This window comes from Pteronotus mesoamericanus, unplaced genomic scaffold (genome assembly GCF_021234165.1).
Source record: "Pteronotus mesoamericanus isolate MK-2021 breed Mesoamerican mustached bat unplaced genomic scaffold, CSHL_Meso_final contig_90, whole genome shotgun sequence".
NCBI lineage: Eukaryota > Metazoa > Chordata > Mammalia > Chiroptera > Mormoopidae > Pteronotus > Pteronotus mesoamericanus.
The window spans coordinates 32,196,558-32,215,354 of NW_026555277.1; the positions used below are offsets into that span (position 1 = coordinate 32,196,558).

The 18,797-nt window shown below is 35.6% G+C and overlaps 1 protein-coding gene across 1 annotated transcript in view; it reads left to right on the forward strand.

The window, feature by feature from the left end:
- Positions 1-18,797, forward strand: part of CCDC73 (coiled-coil domain containing 73) — a 79,936-nt gene that overhangs the window by 50,941 nt on the left and 10,198 nt on the right. Inside the window, exons 9-13 of the mRNA XM_054585959.1 lie at positions 4,269-4,397; positions 4,853-4,912; positions 6,262-6,366; positions 13,569-13,679; positions 17,709-17,840. Coding sequence (XP_054441934.1) covers positions 4,269-4,397; positions 4,853-4,912; positions 6,262-6,366; positions 13,569-13,679; positions 17,709-17,840 — 537 coding nt within the window. The remainder of the gene's footprint in view (positions 1-4,268; positions 4,398-4,852; positions 4,913-6,261; positions 6,367-13,568; positions 13,680-17,708; positions 17,841-18,797) is intronic.

Below are 18,797 nucleotides of genomic sequence, written 5' to 3' on the forward strand. Positions count from 1 at the left end.
ACAATGACTCGCTCTCTCCAGACTATTTTCTTCAGATCATCTCATTGTAACTCATACTGACACTTTTTGTGTTTCATTACAGAATGTTGTTTTTTGTACAAAATGATAAATATTTAAAATATAAAATGTATTAGTTTTATAACATCTGTGTGATAGTTCACGCTTTAAGGGTCTTTTGGTACAAATTCCCCTGGCTTTCTGGTCATCTTTTTTTCCTCCCATTCCTCCAAAACTCTATTCTAGGGTCTCTGTACTTCTTTCATATTTTTTTCTTTCAATTAGCCTACACTCCTTAATTCAGTCATTTACTTGATGTAGATGACTTCATATTTGTATATCCAGTCTCAGATTTATCTTAATCTTCACTTCTATATTTTCAGCTGCCTATAGTTCATTTCCTTGTATGACTTACTGTAACTTTAGGGTCAACAGGGCACTATTGGATTGATTCTTTATTCTCCACATCCCTAACCCCCCTTTTCAAATTCATACAACTCTCCTTTCAAAGGAAGCCATCTTGGTGCCTGTGAAGGTGAACAAACCATCTCCGGTACATTGAAACTACATTTGGAGAAATTAATCACATGTAATCTTTTATAATTTGTAAAACTATGAGTGAAGGACCTTCTTTTTGAGAACAGTAACAGCCCATGTCTCACGCTTAATGAGTTATGCTTTTTTGGCTTTCTTAAAAGTTGGTATAAGAACATCGTTGTTTTCCTGTTACTTATTGTCTTACATACATTTTGTATCTATTTCATTAATGAAGCAGACTTTCCATTTCCTTTTCACTTTTATGCTTCTCTCACATTTTATGATCCATTTTTTCATTTCTAGCTTCACTAGACACTCTGGAATCATCTTTTTCCTTCATTCCCATTGTCTACTAGATAATATCTTCCTTAAGAATGTCTCATGTTTTTCATTTTCCATTTTTCATAGTAGAGACATTCATCATCTCATGCCTGGATTAGTAAAATAGCCTCTTAGTGCTCTTTTCTCTAGTTTTTATTTATTCTTTTCGCCATACTAACTTTACTAAGTTACTAGTTTAACGTATTGCTTCTGTGTGCCTCACATATGCTAGATACTTAATATACGTAGAAGGAATGATAGATTGAACAGTTCTTCTTTGCCTACCATAACAAGTCCTAAACTGTTTTTCAGCTTTATTAAGATATAATTGACACACAGCATTGTGTGAGTTTAGGGTGTGCAATATGTTGATTTAGTCCCAAACTTCTTTAATTGGCTTTCCAGAGCTTTCGGGGCCTGGCCTCATTCTACATTTTCTCAAATTGTTTCCTGCTACTTTGTAACAAGCATGTTTGATTCTATTTAATTCTAAATTTTTGTTTCTATTATAGTTCTTAATTCTCTTTGTCTTTTTGCCTTTGCTTTTATCCACATCCCCTATCCCTACTTGAAATGCCTTTTCTCAATTCGTTTTTATTAAGTAGGGTTGAGTCAGGAAACAGCACACTAGGATGGGTCATGGAGAAAAGTTTGACGGAGAGGCCATTTACAAAGTTGTGGGCAGAGTTAAAGGAAACCAGAAAGGGGTGTGGTCGTGCAGCGCCCAGGGACAGAAGCAGTGGGGGAATGATACGCTGCATAGCCCTGCAGGGGCAGGGGAAGGAAGCAGACACTGGAAGCCAGAGAGAGCCGTAGACACAGCTGTAGAAGTGCAATTCAGAAGCTGTGACCTTTGGTAAAGGCGCAGAGCTATTCCTAATTTATGGTCCTGTAGGGAGAGCGCTGGGGAAATACCTCCATCTCTCTCTCTTTTCAGTATATTGATTTACTGGTGCCTCCCACAGATTGAACCCAACTAGGAGCCACACAGGGCACAGAACAGTGTGGAGAAAGGGTGGAAAGAATCAGGAGGAACAAATGGAGAACAAATGGGACAAATACTCTTCTGATTCTTCAAGGCCTACCTCCTTCATTCAAACTTTCATTACTCAGTTCATGCTGATTGTCCCCTTTGTACCAGACATTGATTTGTCTGCCTGCTTTTCTGAGAATAAAGCCCTATTTCTTGACCCATGGGGCTGCTTTAACGGTTATTTTATGTAGTGTGCATCTCTAAAGTGGATATGTGAACTAACGAATCCTTTCTCCTGGATTTTGAAACAGGAATTAAGAGATAATCAGGCGAGTTTCCCCCTGGTGGCTGAGGCTGTAACATGTAGAACGCTGGAGATACTGGCACCCCGTTTTCTGCTACTCCTTCCTCAGCTTCCTTGATACCCCCACTCTCTTGGTTTTTCTCCTGCCTCTGACTGTACTTCTCAGCCTTCTATACTAGCTGTTTTTCTAATCCATGAGTGTTGGAGTTCTTTGGGACGCATTTACCATCTCTTTTTTTTTTAAGGGTTTATTTTTTATTTTTATTTAAAATTTAAAAAAATTATTGAATTTATTGGGATGGCATTGGTTAATAAAATATAGGTTTCAAGTGCACAATTCTATAAATCATCTGTATATTGTATTGTGTGTTCATCTTCTTTAATAACTCTAAGTGATTGCACCTGTTTCCATAGCTTTAAATACCATTTTAAAAACTGATACATGAGGAATGTGCTTATTTTAGAAAAAAAATGAGAAGACATTAATCATCACAATGAAGAAAATAAAAATTCCCTATAATTTCTCCACCCTACTGAACCAACTTTTTTGTACAAAAGTTGTTTATCATTATTTATTCAGTTCTTAAATACAGCCTTTTAAAATTTTATGTATATTAGTCACGTCTCTTACCTGTAAGATGATTTTTGTCAGAAGAGGAATTTGGATGTTAGTCATTGCAGACTTGGACAGGGGTCAGAAACAAGGGAAGATATGCAGAGTCCAAGGCCACAGCATAAAAGCGGCTCGCACTGCTGAGTGCTGTGCACCGCAACGGGTACATTGCTGCTGACTCTAGCAGGTGCTTTCACTGCTGCAGTGGTATTACTCTTTCCCATGGAAGCTTGAAGTCCCTAGCAGTGCACCCGCTGTCTCCCAACAGATGGATTTGCAACAGTTCCTGTTCTTTTGTGAGGTAATTCCCGATTCAGTATCCAAGACAGGTGCATATGATTAGCAGAGCCTGGTCTCATGCTTATAAAGCTGGCATTTCCGGCTTCTCTCGTGGTTAGTGGGCTCTTACATTGTAGGGCTCCTAAAATTCAAAGGGAGTTCAGATGCTGTGTAGTTAAGAATGTGAAAATCAGATCCTTGAGTATTTAATATAGTCAGCACACAGAGAACAGCAGTAGAGTAATACATACCAATTCTGAAGGTGTTATTTCAGGGTTTTAATGTGTTTTGATGGTATCCGTTAAACTCAGTGCACATGTAGCTTCACAAATGAAGACTTCTTTTATATTCCCTTCAATTCTATCCTCTGCTATGATGCCAGAGTTATTTTCTAAAATGCAAATCTTTTTATGTCGTTTTACTCAAGATCCTTCAATGGTTTCTTCCTCATTGCTTATGGGATAAAATTAAAACTCTAGTTTGGCCTACAAGTCCCTTTCGGTATCTGAATCCTGCCGTATTTCTAACCACAATTACCAATATTCTACCCCTCCCCCACGTCCATAACATAACATATCCTAGCCATATCATATTAATTTTGTTTTCCTGAAAAATACCATGTTTTTCCATGTTTCTGTACCTTTGTGTACTTAGAATCTTTTTGCTTGAAATGTCTACTCCTTTTTTGTCGTCTTTGCAAATTTATCTTTTAAAGATTCAATTCAGATACCACTTTTCTGTGCAATGCCTTCCGGATGCCCTTAGACCACTGCATTCTTCTTCATGCTTCTATGCCTTCCCATAATATAGCGCTAATCACATTATGTTGTAATTATTCCTTAGACAAATCTTTTATTATTAGATGCTAATGAACTTGGGAATTGATCACCTCTTTATCTCAGGAGATTTTTGGTGGATAAGTAATGAAGGAAAATGCCCTACTTCTGGTTGGTTAGTGTGTTTAGTTAGTGCACTCCTTTTAAGAGCAAATATCATGCATTCTGTCTCTGTGTCATTGTGTTTGCCTATTCCATTGTCAGAAATAACAGTCTCATCTTGGCTAATTATCTCACAATGAAACTAGGGGAAATACACCTCGATGGACCAGTGATATTATCTTGATACATGAAATGTACTAAATTATACTAATAGGTTTAAAAATGAATTTTCAAACTGTCAGACTAGTACCTTGCTTTGATGAAATGTGTATATGGAATTTTTTGTTTCCTGTTTCTTTTGTTAAGGAACTAGAAAAAGTAACCTCAGACTTGATAAAGTCCAAAGTCACATGGCAACATAAGATGGGAGAAGAAAACATCAATTTAACAATTGAAGGACAAAAATTTCAGGAACTTCAAGAAAGACTCAACATGGTATTTAATTAATGTATTCATGTTTATAAAATTTATATTTTTATAAAATTTATGAGAATTTCAGGATTATAATACAAAAACATTCCCTCTTTGTAAAGTTAACGTCCATAGGGAAAAGGGTATTATGAATCTTTTTAGTTATTAGACTTTAGGACAATAAAATTTGGCCATAATAATTTTATTTCCACTTTAACATGGTGTCAGATTATCTTATGGTACAGTGGCATCTCCAGAAAAGCTTTTGGGGGTGGGAAATTCTATTAATTTAACATTAACATAAGTCTGTATCAGCCTGTATATGGGGTATGTAATACCATCTTCAGTTCACTAGAGTCACTGCTTCCACAGCAAACAAATGCGGCACTCATGACCTGCCCAGATTTGTTGAGCACCGAATGAAATGTAGAATTTGCTGAATTTTGTATCATAATCTAAACTTACTCAAATTTTTTAAGGAATTGGAATTAAATAAGAAGATTAATGAAGAGATTACCCGTATTCAAGAAGAAAAACAGGCAAGCAAGCATAAGATATTTTGGAAGCCAGTAAATATTTTAAAAACCAGATATGTTGTGGGAAAATTAAGCTAAATAACAGATGGTGCCCTGGCTGGGTAGCCCAGTTGGTTAGAGCGTTGTCCTGATATGCCAAGGTTGCAGGTTGGATCGTTAGTCAGGGCACATACAAGAAGCAACCAATGAATGCATAAGTAAGTGGAATAGGAATCAATGTTTATCTCCCTCTCTCCCATTCTTCCCTCCCTCCCTCTCTTTATCTAAAATCAATTAAAAAATAAAATAACAGATGGAATCATGCTTATGTCAATTCCTAGCACATAGTAAGCACTCAGAGTATATTGAATGGGTGCGTGTGTACATTTTAGACCAGGTTTCTTACATATGCCCATTAAAAAAATAAATCAAGGGAGATAGGGAGAGATGTTTGTCAAAGAGTACAAACGTCTGGTTATAAGATGACTAACTTCTGCAGGTTTAATGTATAGCATGACTTTAGTAACATACTGTATTATTTACTTGAAACTTGCTAGGAGAGTAGATCATACATGTTCTCACCACATACACAAAAAATAGTAATTATGGGAGGTGATAGAGATGTTAATTAACCTTATCGTGGTAATCATTTCACAATATATACTGTATCAGATCATTACTTTGTACTCCTTAGACTTACACAATGTTATATGTCAATTATATCTCAGTAAAGCTGGAGAAAGTATTATATTAAAATATTTTACAAATAAGTAACAAGAAGAATAAAAATAAATCAGTTTTTTCCTTAATATTTTAGACCAGTGGTACCCTGGCAGATAATTATTGAAATATATGTATGCTTTGAACATATATTTATAGGACATTGTATTCATTTGAATCTATGTTTATAATTCTCTTAAGAAAAAAAGGTATATGAAAGAAAACTTCTGTTTTTTTTTTCTTGTCTGCTTTTCTTCCATTTGATTCTGAATGCATACCATGGCATCTTATGCCATGAGCAATATGACATTTTAGTAGGGATACATTTACGAGTTTGGGGGCTAGCCAACAAAAGTTTTAGTTTTGAATTCTTCACATTTTTCAATGGTGTCTCAGAATCCATGGTTCATTTTAAAGAACTTTAATTATTTGAGGAAGTCTTAGGAATAGTACTTTGTAAGAAATCATGCAATATAAATTCTTTTAGATATTAGTAAAATGTATCATTAGCTTTTTTCAGTATCTTCTCTATTATGGTGTTGAAATTAAACTGTAAAGTTAAGAAGCTAGAAAATATATTTTAAGAATTAGTTTAGAAACATCCCTCCTATCTTAAAAGTTTTTAAAATTGATATATTTATACTTTTTTAAAGGATATCATCATTTCTTTTCAACATATGCAGCAGTTACTCCAGCAACAGACTAAAGCTAATACTGAACTGGAAGCAGAATTGAAGGCGCAAAGAGAAAATAATCAGGTTATATTTATATATATATATATATATATATACACACACACACACACACACACACACACACACACACACTTTAAAGTATGTTTTCCTTTGCACTCGTCTGTCTCACTTTATCTAAGATCATTTTGAATTTTAGGGACAAGGTATGGCCTCCTTCATCAACTTATCAGTGTCTAAAGCAATAAGCAGATTTTTGAAAATGTAAGTCATTAAATATTCAGTTATATCAAGCATCCGATTTAATTTTGTAACAGATGGAATGGGATTTTTTTCTTTGTTTTAGAGTTGTGGCCAAGATCAAAACTGAAAATAAAAGATGACAAATATCCCCACATTCTAAGGGAGCCAACAGTGAGCCCCCAGAAACTGGGACAGATCCCTCTTCACAGAAATGTGATCGGACCGGCCCTGCTACCTCAGTATTCACTGTTGTCTTCTTTCCAGCACTTGTTAGAAAATGGTTGAGGAGGGGAAGAAGTTATGGTCACTGGTGTCTGGGAGTGAGGGTTCAATAAGAGAGGCTTTTTTCTTGCATTTCTAGTGGAGGGGGCTGTTCATTACCCCTCATGAAACTAAGTGGAGTCTATAGGAAAATGACTCGTAAAGATCGGGGTACAAGCAGAGGAGTGGGGACTGCCATCTTGTTTCTTAGATGGATGCCTGAGATGCTGCAGAAACCCGAATGTTCACTCCAGTGTTGCTAGTAGAATAGAATGTGGTAAGTTCATGTGGAAGAACTTGACATACATTTCTTGAGGTTAGAACTTAGAGAATAATGCTCAGTTATGAGCATCTAGAAATTTCAAAGAGGAAAGTTTTTGGAGTAATCAGTGTCAGTGGGGCTTGGATTGTATTATGCTTCTTCCAATACTCTATGCACATGGAAGGATGCGGAAGAGAGAACTTGGGTGGTACTTTGGCTCCACAGGAAGGACCTTGGAGGTTAGTGGAAGGGTGGGAACTGTCTTGTGTACTACTGGGTCAAATGATGGGATGTCCAACTCAAGAAAAGGAGCTGGGGACATATTCCACTAGAGTGGCCAGAAGAAGGTATTTATGCCCCTCCAAAGGGATTCTTGGTAATAAAGGGTGACGCTGAACATTTCCTGAGAAAACTGCAATTATCTCCTGTGTAAAGACCACCATCAGCAGAGACCAGGCCCAGCTTCGTGGGTATGTGACCAGTGTAGTTGCATAGGGACCCATCCTCAGAAGGGGTTTGTGCTTCAGGCCTAATGCTCTGTGTGTTACTGTCTTGAAATTTTTATAAATTTTTATCTGTGAATTTGTTTTGTAAATTACATCTGATGATGCACTGGGGGCTTGGAGCCTCAGCTCAGGTGTGCTCCTGTCTCCCACTGCCTCCCAGGACCGGTTCCTCTCTGCTGATTCTCCCACCCTTTGGTGCCCTGGGCCCTGCATGGTCTCATCCTCCCTGCTCTTGTCTCTCAACTGTGGCACTTGGGTCACTTTGGTGGGGAGAGGCCTGTGTTCTGCTGTTGCCCTTTACCCCTAGTGGAGGCTCAGCTGCAGCAGGGAGGGTCTGAGTGGAGTGCACGTACCCTGCAGCACCCTCCCTCTTGGGATGGCAGTGCCTTGGGTTGTTAGGTAGGTGACTGGATAGGCAAATCTCTTCCTGGTGGTTGCAATCTCTCAGGGTTACCCATCTGCCATGGGTTGGGGCAGAGGGCCTGTGGGATAGGGAGATTGACTTCCCCATACCCAGCCAGGACATAGGACATGGGTCCAGCCACTTGCAGGAGGTAGAGCCCAGTACGTGGTGGATCATATGCATGGCCTTTAGGCACCTGTAAGGATCTGCATTTGCCCTGCGAGTATCCCCCTACCTGGAGGACCATGATATTAAATAGGGAATAAAAAGGCCCATGATAGGTTGACAGGGAGAGAGAGAAAACGAGGAATAGAGGTAGTGAGGGACCATAGGAAAGAAAAAGTTATGTAGTATCTTTAGGAGCACTTTTCTTTTTTGCTTTTTTTTGTTTTGTTTTGCACTGGGCCTCACAAATTAGGCCGAGTCTATCATAATTGAATGGAACCAAACCTAACCTGAACAATGCAAGATTTCGCTCTTCACTATTGATGTTCTGTGACTGGTCATGCAAAGACATTTTGTCTTTCTTATTTCTCTTGCCTACACCCAATTCTGTAGGAGTTAGATCTAGAAGAGGGGAAGGGAAGAGGTGTACTTCAGTCAAACCTCTTTCTCCTCTTAACCTCTTCATCTCCTCCAATAATAGACTAGTAAAAATCATTTCTCCGCAAGTCCAGTTATAAGCAAGGATCCCCCTCCCCCAGCCTTCTCTACCCACCTTCAGATGAATAACTCAAACTATTTCTCTGACACGTTGAATCTTCTCCCAAGAAACACATGATATAATTTACCCAAGTTTTTTGTGAGTAGCAGCTATCAGGATTGTCTCTTAATCCATTTAAAGGAATTGAAACATCGATTTATAGGATGAACTAAATATTAGAGATTAGTCAGTGCAATTATCATTTCATGATGAACTAGAGATCTAGAAAGTAATTCAAGGCCTCACAGTTAGTGGCAAAACCAGGAGGAAATATTTGTCCTGATTCCATTTCAGCACTATTTCTACATTACCTTAATATTTTTTGTAGACCTATGAGAGCTGCCACTTTTGTTAGATCAGTTATATGAAAACCACACTTTTAAATTACCTTTCATGAACTCTAAATCCAATATTTATGTATCATTAAATTTTCCAGAACCTGTAGTAGACATAGATATATATAGTCATGTGTTTCTTTGAGTTAATGATGACTGAAACTCTGGTTCCAGGATCTTTTAATTATGCTACTAGTATTTTAGATATGCCAAATGCCTCTCTTTTTACCTAGCACCATTATTACCTGAGCCTTGATAGTATAAAGAGAAACTAGATTTCATATAGTAAAATTTCAAACACAGTATTGGCAAGAGTAGGATAGAATTGTAAACTTTTTTTTTATAAGTAAGGACAGTAAAAAATAAACAATACCATCTATCATCATTTTCACTTCATAAAAGAGAACATTTTAACACTAACACTATACTAACAATGTAATCTCAGGAAAAAGGACAGTCTGTTACAAGAAAAGACACTTGATGACCTTATATTGACATTTTTTGCCATGGACTAGGGAAATTTTGTCATGGATCAGTGCTTGTTGCAGACTGGTTTTGGAGAACCACTGATATATAGTATAACAAAATATTAATGTAGAACTGTTGCTGAGGATTAAGCTGCATAGACATCACAAGTGTTTTCTCGAGCATTCTAATTCCACCTGTACTAAAAGGGATCATTGCTCTTGGTAATGGCCAACTGTTTTTCAGGGCTCTGCAATCATGCTGCCATCTGTCTTATTTTTTTTTTTTATAGTACCATTTGGAGCACAGAGAACTAAATTCTCATGATGGAGAATATTTTCTACTATGATTTAATTACAGTTTAGTCCAGATGTATGTATGATTATACTGTTACAGTGTTAACAAGAATAATTTACTTAGTTTGCTACTATAGTCATAGCATTAACCAGGATAATTTACTGAGTTTTTGGTATATAAAGTATTAACAGATAGTTTTATTTTAACTTTCCACAATATCCATTTTTTTTCAGCTAGGGTTTTAAGATTGTTAATCCAGGTGCAAATAATACCCAATAATTTCTTGATAGAATATACATTCTATGAAAACAGTAAATTTTCACTGACATAGCCTAAAAGAGTATCTGGCATGTAGTAGGAGCTCATTAAATTTTACTAAATTAACGAATGACTAACAATAAGTAAATTCAGACTGTTTGCAAGGTCAGATTTTGCCAGGTTAGGGCTTCTAGTTAAACATTGACTTGAACCCACACATTCACTTCTATTTCTTTCTGACACTGCAATAAAATGACAATAATAAATCTACAAGGACAAGAAAATAGCAAGCGGAAACAATAAAAATAAAGTTTTAAAAGTGAAAACCAGATGGAAAATTAATAATTTACTTAGTAAATGAGAGGAAGTAGAAATCCAAGTCAAAGATGCCAAGATGGTCAGGAATTGCATGTGCCTCTAGAAGCAGGGTGCACGACTGAAGCCAAAAGCGAGGTCTTTTCAAGAAGCTGTTGTACCTCCATTTCTCTTCCCTGTGTTCCTGCACTAATAATCCCTGCCTGTTTCCTGCTTGGAAGAAGGCTGGAGGTTTACCCTGGCAGTTGGAAAGACAATTGAGACTGGGGAGATCCAGTGGTGTGCTGGAGACAGCTGAGCCAGGGAGAGCTGTTGGTATTTTGTGAGCTGGTTGTTACACTGAGACCATTGTGGGAATAGTTAGCGCTAATGAAATTGGCAAATGCTGCAAATCAGGTTTTGTTTTGTTTTCTGAGTGCCCATTTATTAGCATACTACTGGTAGTATCATATTGAAAACAGGGTGGAAAGACTAAATGCTGAAAGCGTGACCTCCCAGCCCACTTTCCCCATTTAGAGGGCAGCTAGCCTTATCACTTCAGTCAGGAGAGTAAGATCCCTTTCTGGGGGAACTAACCTGCTTGTGAGGAAAGCTGTTGCTGCTGCAATTAAGCCTTCCCAGTGAAACAGCCCTGCCACATCACCTGTAGTGGAACCCACCATTTGCCAAAACTTTCAACTGGCTTTTTAATACTTCATTCTTAAATATGAACAGGCAGTTAAGGATCACTGGACATTTGAAGGAAGTCTCCAATGTGAAAAACAGACAAGACATACAGGGTAATGAAAAACACTTGGAGAAACTAAGAAAATGTGTTCATATAAGAGAAATATATTTTTTAATCCACAAGACAAGAATTAGGAGTCTATAAAAGGAAACATTCATAGAATAAAAGAGAGCCCTTAAATATATTAGCAGACATAAATGTACAGTGGAAACGTTGGAAGATAATATTGAGATAGTCTTCTAGAAAGTAGAACCAAAAGACAAAAAGATGGAAAATAGGAAAGAAGGGAAATTAAGGGCTAAGTCTAAGAGGTCTGGTGATTTTAGAGAGAACAGAGAAAATTGAAGGAGAGGAAATGACCAAAGAAATAATATAAGAAAGTAACCCAAGACTGAACAATTTGAGTTTGTTTTTGCCCAACACCAGTGAATATGATTATGAAACTTCATACTAAAAGAGAAAATTCTAAAACTGTAGGGGAGAAAGTAGGTCACGTGCTAAGGATTCAAAATGAGAGTGGCCACATAATGGCTTCAGACTTCTCACTGGCAACTCTGGAAGGTGGGAGATAATAGCACCAGGCCTTTGGAGGTTGGGGACATTGATTCCCAGAGCAGAATCGAATCATATTCAGCAAAATGAAAGTACTGGTTGAATAAAGGTATTTTCAGACATGCACTGTCTCAAAAATGTGCTATTTATCACTTTTTTATCATGAAGTAATAGAAAGTTTGTTTTACCAAGACAATGGAATGAACCAGGAAAGGGGAAGCCATAGGAAGCCACAGCAGACCCACCACAGGGGGATAGAAGGAAATCCTCAGAAATAACCTGATCAGTGTAGCGGACCGAAAGAACAGACCCAAATTGTAATGGAAAGTTGGAATGTCTCCAGAAAATGGAAAACTGAGAGAATACCTGTCACTTGCAGGTGTTTGGTTTTGTTTTGTTGTTAAGCTGGGACTATGGGTAGGGACAAGAAATGACTGACATATCTAATACAGTACTTTAGGAATAGAATGCTCTTGATCATTTATTGTTACTAAGGTAGACTGTGGTATATTCTCTTAATATCTCCTCTAAACTTTCATTTGTGTATTCTAAAATAGTGTTATCAATATAGATACTATAAAATAGTATTTATTAGAATGTTAGAGTACTAAGCACCTATTAAAAATACACCATTGTAAATACTTAGATATTACCCTGTTATTATGATGTGTACCTATAAATTAAGAGAAAAATATGACTTCTATAAATGTATTTACAGTATCCTAAAGTAGAGGTGGCCAAAATAAGTATTCACTGAGTGCTTTCAAAGTGCATAGCACCTTATGAGCTAGAGGACAATCTTCATGTTAAAATTGTAAAATGCTTTTTATTACATGTTTCCATAATTTTGCATAATTATGCCTCCATATTGACATTTTAGATATAATTGAGAACTCTTTATATAGAAGGAACATATGAAGCGTTTAGAATGAGATAGATCTATATATAATGATTTGGAAAGTAAGCAAGACATATTATTCATTTTTAAAAAACAGGTGGCAGAACAACACTATGTATGGTATTGTCTCATCCATATTTAAAAATATTCTTTATGCTTATAAACGATTTCTGGAAGGCTACACAAGAAACTGCTAGAGTGGTTACCTCTGGAGAGGAAACCTGGAAAACCGATAGAGGAAAACTTCGTCTTTTCTTTCTTTTGTGTGGCTTGAAATGTTTACCCTGAATGTACATAGCTTTAACAATGATGACAAATGACGCTTAAGAATGCCAGATGTATTAGACATGTCGCTAGAGTTCTGACTATTTGTCTGTTTACAGGGGTTCACTTGGATTATCAACAGACATTAGAGAAACCTAGTAATATTGTTGGCACTGATGTTAATAGCTTTAAAACCTGTGTCTTAGAACACAGTGGTTTTACTCTTTAAAGGTTGTTTTTGGGGGGAGAGGGTAGTGTGAAGGTGTTTATATTATGCTAATTTATGAAGTAATAAGTTAACATAGTAAATATTGGAGGTTTACTAAAAAGTCCTAATTTGAAATTAAATAGTAAAATTGTATGTAAGGGACTTCTAGCCAGTTGATTTAAAAAATAAAAACAGATACGGAAAAAATGTTCTGTGGTAGTTAAAATTTTTTAGTAGGGTTATGCTGGATTATGCTACATTTCATATTTTTCAGTGCTGTACTTTATATTACTTTTTCAGTACATTAAAACTTATGCAGTGAAACTGAATAATGGCAATGTTTTTATACCCTTTTATAGCCGTTTCTTTTTCATAACTCCCCCTATTTCCTGTTAACTAAACTATAAGCACCTTTCTGTTAATTTATGAAAATTATTGTTGAGATAGCACATTATCACTGATCTGTATGGCACTTTCTGCATGTTAGAAGCGAAGGTCCAAGCAACATAAAACACATCAAAATTCATTAATGTGGTATTGATTATTTTTTGGATAATTAATTTTATTGCAGACCCTTGAAAGAGATAATGAGGTGCAAAGGGAGAAGGTAAAAGAAAATGAAGAAAAGTTCCTTAATCTTCAAAATGAGCATGAGAAAGCACTAAGAACTTGGAAAAAGCATGTAGGTTTATTAAATGTTAAAATATTAAAATGTTTGGAATAGTTGTAGACATTGAAAATAACTGTTAAATGCAAAGGAAATATTGCAAAAATAATATAGGAATAAAGTTGGAACATTTTTCTTTTGCACTTATAGTTCCAAGAAGTGAATGCTTTTTAAAAGCTAAATTGAATAAAATTTTCTGTAATGCTTTTATGCATGAAAACTTGTGTACATGTGTGCATAATTTGAATGACTTCCCATATGTGACAAAGAAAAATTAATTTACCTTTTCATAAAACCATTGATAGTACTGTAGTAAATGATTAAAATAAAGAATTATATAGGTATTATTGTTAGCTGATCTATTTAGCTTTCTTCAGTTTTTTTGAGATGTATTAAAGCCATGTTTAGAACATATGTGCAGTAGTTAAGTTCTGTAGTGTTGACATTTGGTCCTAAGAATTGATGTTATAAACATGGCTATTTTCTTAAACCCCATGTTTGATACTAAATTTTAATTTTAGTGAAGTAGTTAATAAAAGCACAGAATGATGTAAATTAAAGTAAAATAAAAAGGTTCACTTTAAAAATTGGTAAACCCCAAAATTTATTATTCTGTTTTAATATCTATTTTTGTTGCCTTTCAATTCTTTAACAAGAATTAACACAATAGAAAGTCACTATGAATTTATGAAATCTATATTTTGGGAATGTAAGATATTTTGGACTATTATACTAATTACTGCATACTGTATTATTCTAATACTATACTAATATATTTTATACTAATATACTATATATCTAAATACCAACTTGATAAAAATTTCTGTAGATGATTTTAATATAAATTATTATATAAGTAATTTGATTTTTCAGTTTCTTGCAGCTAATATGTTCTTTTGTATTTGAGAGATGAAGTTTTCACTGATTAATTTGATAAGCTTTCCCTAAATCTCAAAAAATATTTTGTAATTAATTGTATCAGAATAATAAAAAATCCTTAATAATCTCTGTACTAGTTAAGTTCATCATTAGGCACCAGGCATAGTAATATTCATTTTAGCGTCCGCTAAGCCACATTGTGTCCCACCACTTGGGAACATTACTAATGTTTAAAAGACCATAGAAATGGTACTGTCAGGATAAAGAAAAACTATAAAGTGAAAAAAGAATATAACAAGTATGCCAACCATGCATGCCAGGAGAATATTAACTGAGCTAAGAGAATTAAACACTTATTTTTCCTGATGAGACCACAACATGCCTCTCCCTCAAGAAAAATCAATTAAATTAAGAAAAACCAACATTCAGATTCACTGGTGAGGCCTCAGTCTTTAAATTTGGGTAAAATTGGTTTTGTCTTAGGATTCTTAGTTTCTACAATCATTTCCCTTCCATATGCTTTAGTACTATACAGCAAATAGATAAATTATTAAAAGCTGCTTTGGCTCTAATAAGAACTTTCTTGAATGGAAGGTCAGCTCTACTCTTTAACTGTATTTCTGTGTAAGTTTTTTCACTAATCTTGAGTATATTGCTACTGAGATTGGATAAAGATGGATTAAAAAAATGAAAGACACAAAAATGAGATGGAATCATATAAACTGCTGTTCTCAGAAAGACTGTACAAATAAAACAGTAAATATTGCTAGATATGTATTTAAAATTCATTGAAATATAAAGAATAGTGTTAATGTATATCTGTTTTCATTTGACTAGTTTTATGTACAGTGGGTATGTACAGACAAAAAATAAATTAGGATGTTCAGAAATTATTAAGGGAGAGGGACATGTCACAAAAGGAATTGAATTCACAGCATTTGTTGAGTACCTATTATGTGTTAGGCACAATTCTCACTAGATACTAGGTTTTCAAAGATACCTAAAATACAAAGAATAATAAAGAGCTTACACTCTCAAAGGGACTGATAACTGTAAAATTAACTACAGTAGTGTGGAGTGCTTTTAGTAGTATTAACAAATCACTATGAAAGCACAAAATAAATCATGCCATTTAGTTAGGCTGGAGAAAGTTTTAGAGAAAAGATGACAATAGAATTTGGCCTTAAAAGTTGAATAGGGTTTCACCAGGATGTAGGTGCTCATTATGGAAAGGAAAAATGGAGGCATGAAACTGCATTTTCAAGAGTGAGAGTCTTATCTGGAATGTGATATTGGAATTTAGATTGAGAGCACCTTCCAAAGGGTTCCTTACTAAGGAAGTTGAGTTTTATTTTATAAATAACAGGAAAAACCTTTGAGAATTTTAAAGCAGAGAAGTTACATAGGTCTGCATTTTAGAAAAGTAACGCCTGTGATAGTGTGGTGGATGGCTTTATGGAGAGAGACTAGAAAGAATATTGCAAATAACCTAGCCATGAACCCATGAGGGTGCAATTAGGGCAATAGTAGTGAGAAGAGAGAAAGGGGGGTGCATTTTGGAAGTAGAATTGGTAGGATTAATGACATTTTACATATAATGAGTTTTAGAAGGGGAAAGGAGTCAGATATGTCTCAGATTAGTATAACTAGTAGAATGACGGTGTCACTAACTGATAGAGGGAGTGTGACAGAAGCAAATTTGGTAGATGAAAATAATGAATTTAATTTGGCAGCTATTGAACTTACAGCACCTGCAGGACACCTAGCTTGAAATGCATACCATGCACTTGAAAATGTGAACTTAATTATAGGAGAGAGGTTGGGAGATACGATACAGATTTAAGAGTTATTACCATAAAGATGAAATTTGAAGGTATAGGTATTACCATCTGTGGAAGGCAGGGAGATCTTGAAGGCTAAACAAGAAAGAGCCTTGGGGAATGCCAGCATTTTTTTAGTGGGGTGTGTGTGTGTGTGCGCATGCGTGGAAGTGGGGGAGGCCTGATGAGCACAGTGAGGAAGGTGGGAGGATGGAGAGAGGGTAGGACCATGAAAGTGAAGAAAAGAGGCCCCTTCAAGAACAAGTAGGTCACATGTCATGCTACAGAGCTGTTAAAGGATAAAGAACTTGGAGAAAAATTTTTTTGCTAATTTGCAGGTGATAGACAAAAAGAATCAGTAGAACAATGAGGGTAGAAGTCAGGTTGTTGAGGAGTGATGGGAGTAGCATTAGAATTTGAGAGTAGCAAGTGTGGACTTCAAGATTTAAGGCAGAGAATTGGGTCAAGAAAAAAAAATTGGGATCATGAGAAGAACGTATTTGTGGGCTGAGGAGAACATGCTGGTAGAGCAGGAAAGATTCTAGAGTTAAGCATATGGGAGAAGGGAGAGGCCGGGAAAAAGGACACATGGAGAGGTGAGCCTCTCACCTTGCAGAGGAAGATTGGAAGATGTTTAAAAATAGATAAAATGAAGGGGAAGTAATAGGTGACCTCATGTCTGTTAGGCTCTATAAAAAGTACTATATGCATTTGTAGAATTTTTGGTAGTTTGAAACATTCTGTCACATTTGAAGTCCCCATGAAAGAATACGCACCCCAAGAAAAAGATTATGAAATTATATATCCAGTGAAAGCCCTGTCTATAGATTTAAATATTAGGCTGAAGAGTCAGCTTCTACACTGTTACTTAGTGCTCACTACTTATCATCTAGTTGAATTAAAATCTGTGTATCAGTTATATAACAAGGAAATAAAACTTTAAGAAAGCAATGAAGGTATAAACATTTATAGAATTTTTATGTTTAAAAATTAAATTTTCATTCATAACAAGAGGTGGCTTAATGTAGTAGTTAAGAACAGTCCCTAGATTTAGCTTTGGATTTGAATCCTGACTTCCACTTTAAAGCCACTTGATTTGGGGCAAGTTACTTAATGTTTTGGAGCCTCACATTTCTCACCTGTGTACTGAGGTTGAAAATACCTCAGGATTTTTGTGAGTATGAAATTGTTAATATTAAGTGCTCGGCCAAGTTAAAAAAATGGTAGCTCTTAATATTAGTATTTTGGAATTGTTTTCATTTTTTACTATTTCCCAAAACTTGTGTTAGTATTTTCATATGAACCCTTTTATGAATGTGCTCATTTTGATTACATTTTATATTAGGTTGAAGAACTTAATGGAGAAATTAATGAGATTAAAAATGAGTTATCTTCACTTAAAGAAACTCATATTAAGTTACAAGAACATTACAGTGAACCATGTGATCATAAGTTTGAGGAAGACAGTAAGTTTCAGGTAATATTCAAATATGTTGGGGGTACGAACTGTTAAATTAGGACAATGGTTCCCTTTTCTCCACATCTTGCCAACACATTTTTTGTTGACTTGATAATAACCATTCTGACTAGTTTATATTGATTTGTATTTTCCTGATGATCAGTGATGTTGAGCATCTTTTCATGTCTGTTAGCCACCTGTTTATCTTCTCTGGAGAAATATCTCATGTCCTCTGCCCTTTTTTTTATCCAATTGTTTATTTTTTTAATTATTTTCTTGAGTTCCTTATCTACTTTGGATACCAACCCCTTATTACATGTATCATTTGTGAACATATTCTCTGGTTCAGGAGGTGGTTTTTCTGTTTTGTCAGTTTCCTTTGCTGTACAGCTTTTCAGTTTGATGAAGTCCCATTGGTTTGTTTTTGCTTTTATTTTCCTCGCTCCAGGGGATATATCCAAAAAAATATTACTGATATCAGATAGTTTACAACCTTTCTTCTAGTTTTATGGTTAAGTCTTTAATCAGTCAGCTCACATTAATCACCTTGTCTAAAACCCTTTAAGTGACTTCTCAGTCTTCCTGGTAGTTGGAATTCTTTAGCAAGCTATATTAGGCCCTTAATGACCTAGGCCTAACTTACCTCAAGCCTTAATTTCTCTCCATTCTTCATCTAAGCTCTGGCTGAGGTAAGCCACAAGCAATTCTTTGGACTATAATCTTGCTTGCTTTTATGTACCTGTATATGCCATTTGTTCTCCCTGGAGTGTCTCCTTATTCCTGTATATTAAAGCTGCCTATTATTTTTTACCCTGTTTTCCCTGTTGGACTGATAAGTTTTTGAGGACAGTGCAGTGCTTCCATGTATTGCGTGCCCAGTAAATGGGAATAAAAGAGTGTTGAACTGATTCACTATTTTAAAGACACATAAAAATGCCAAACATTCAAAACAATTTGCCAGCCACGACTGCCTTG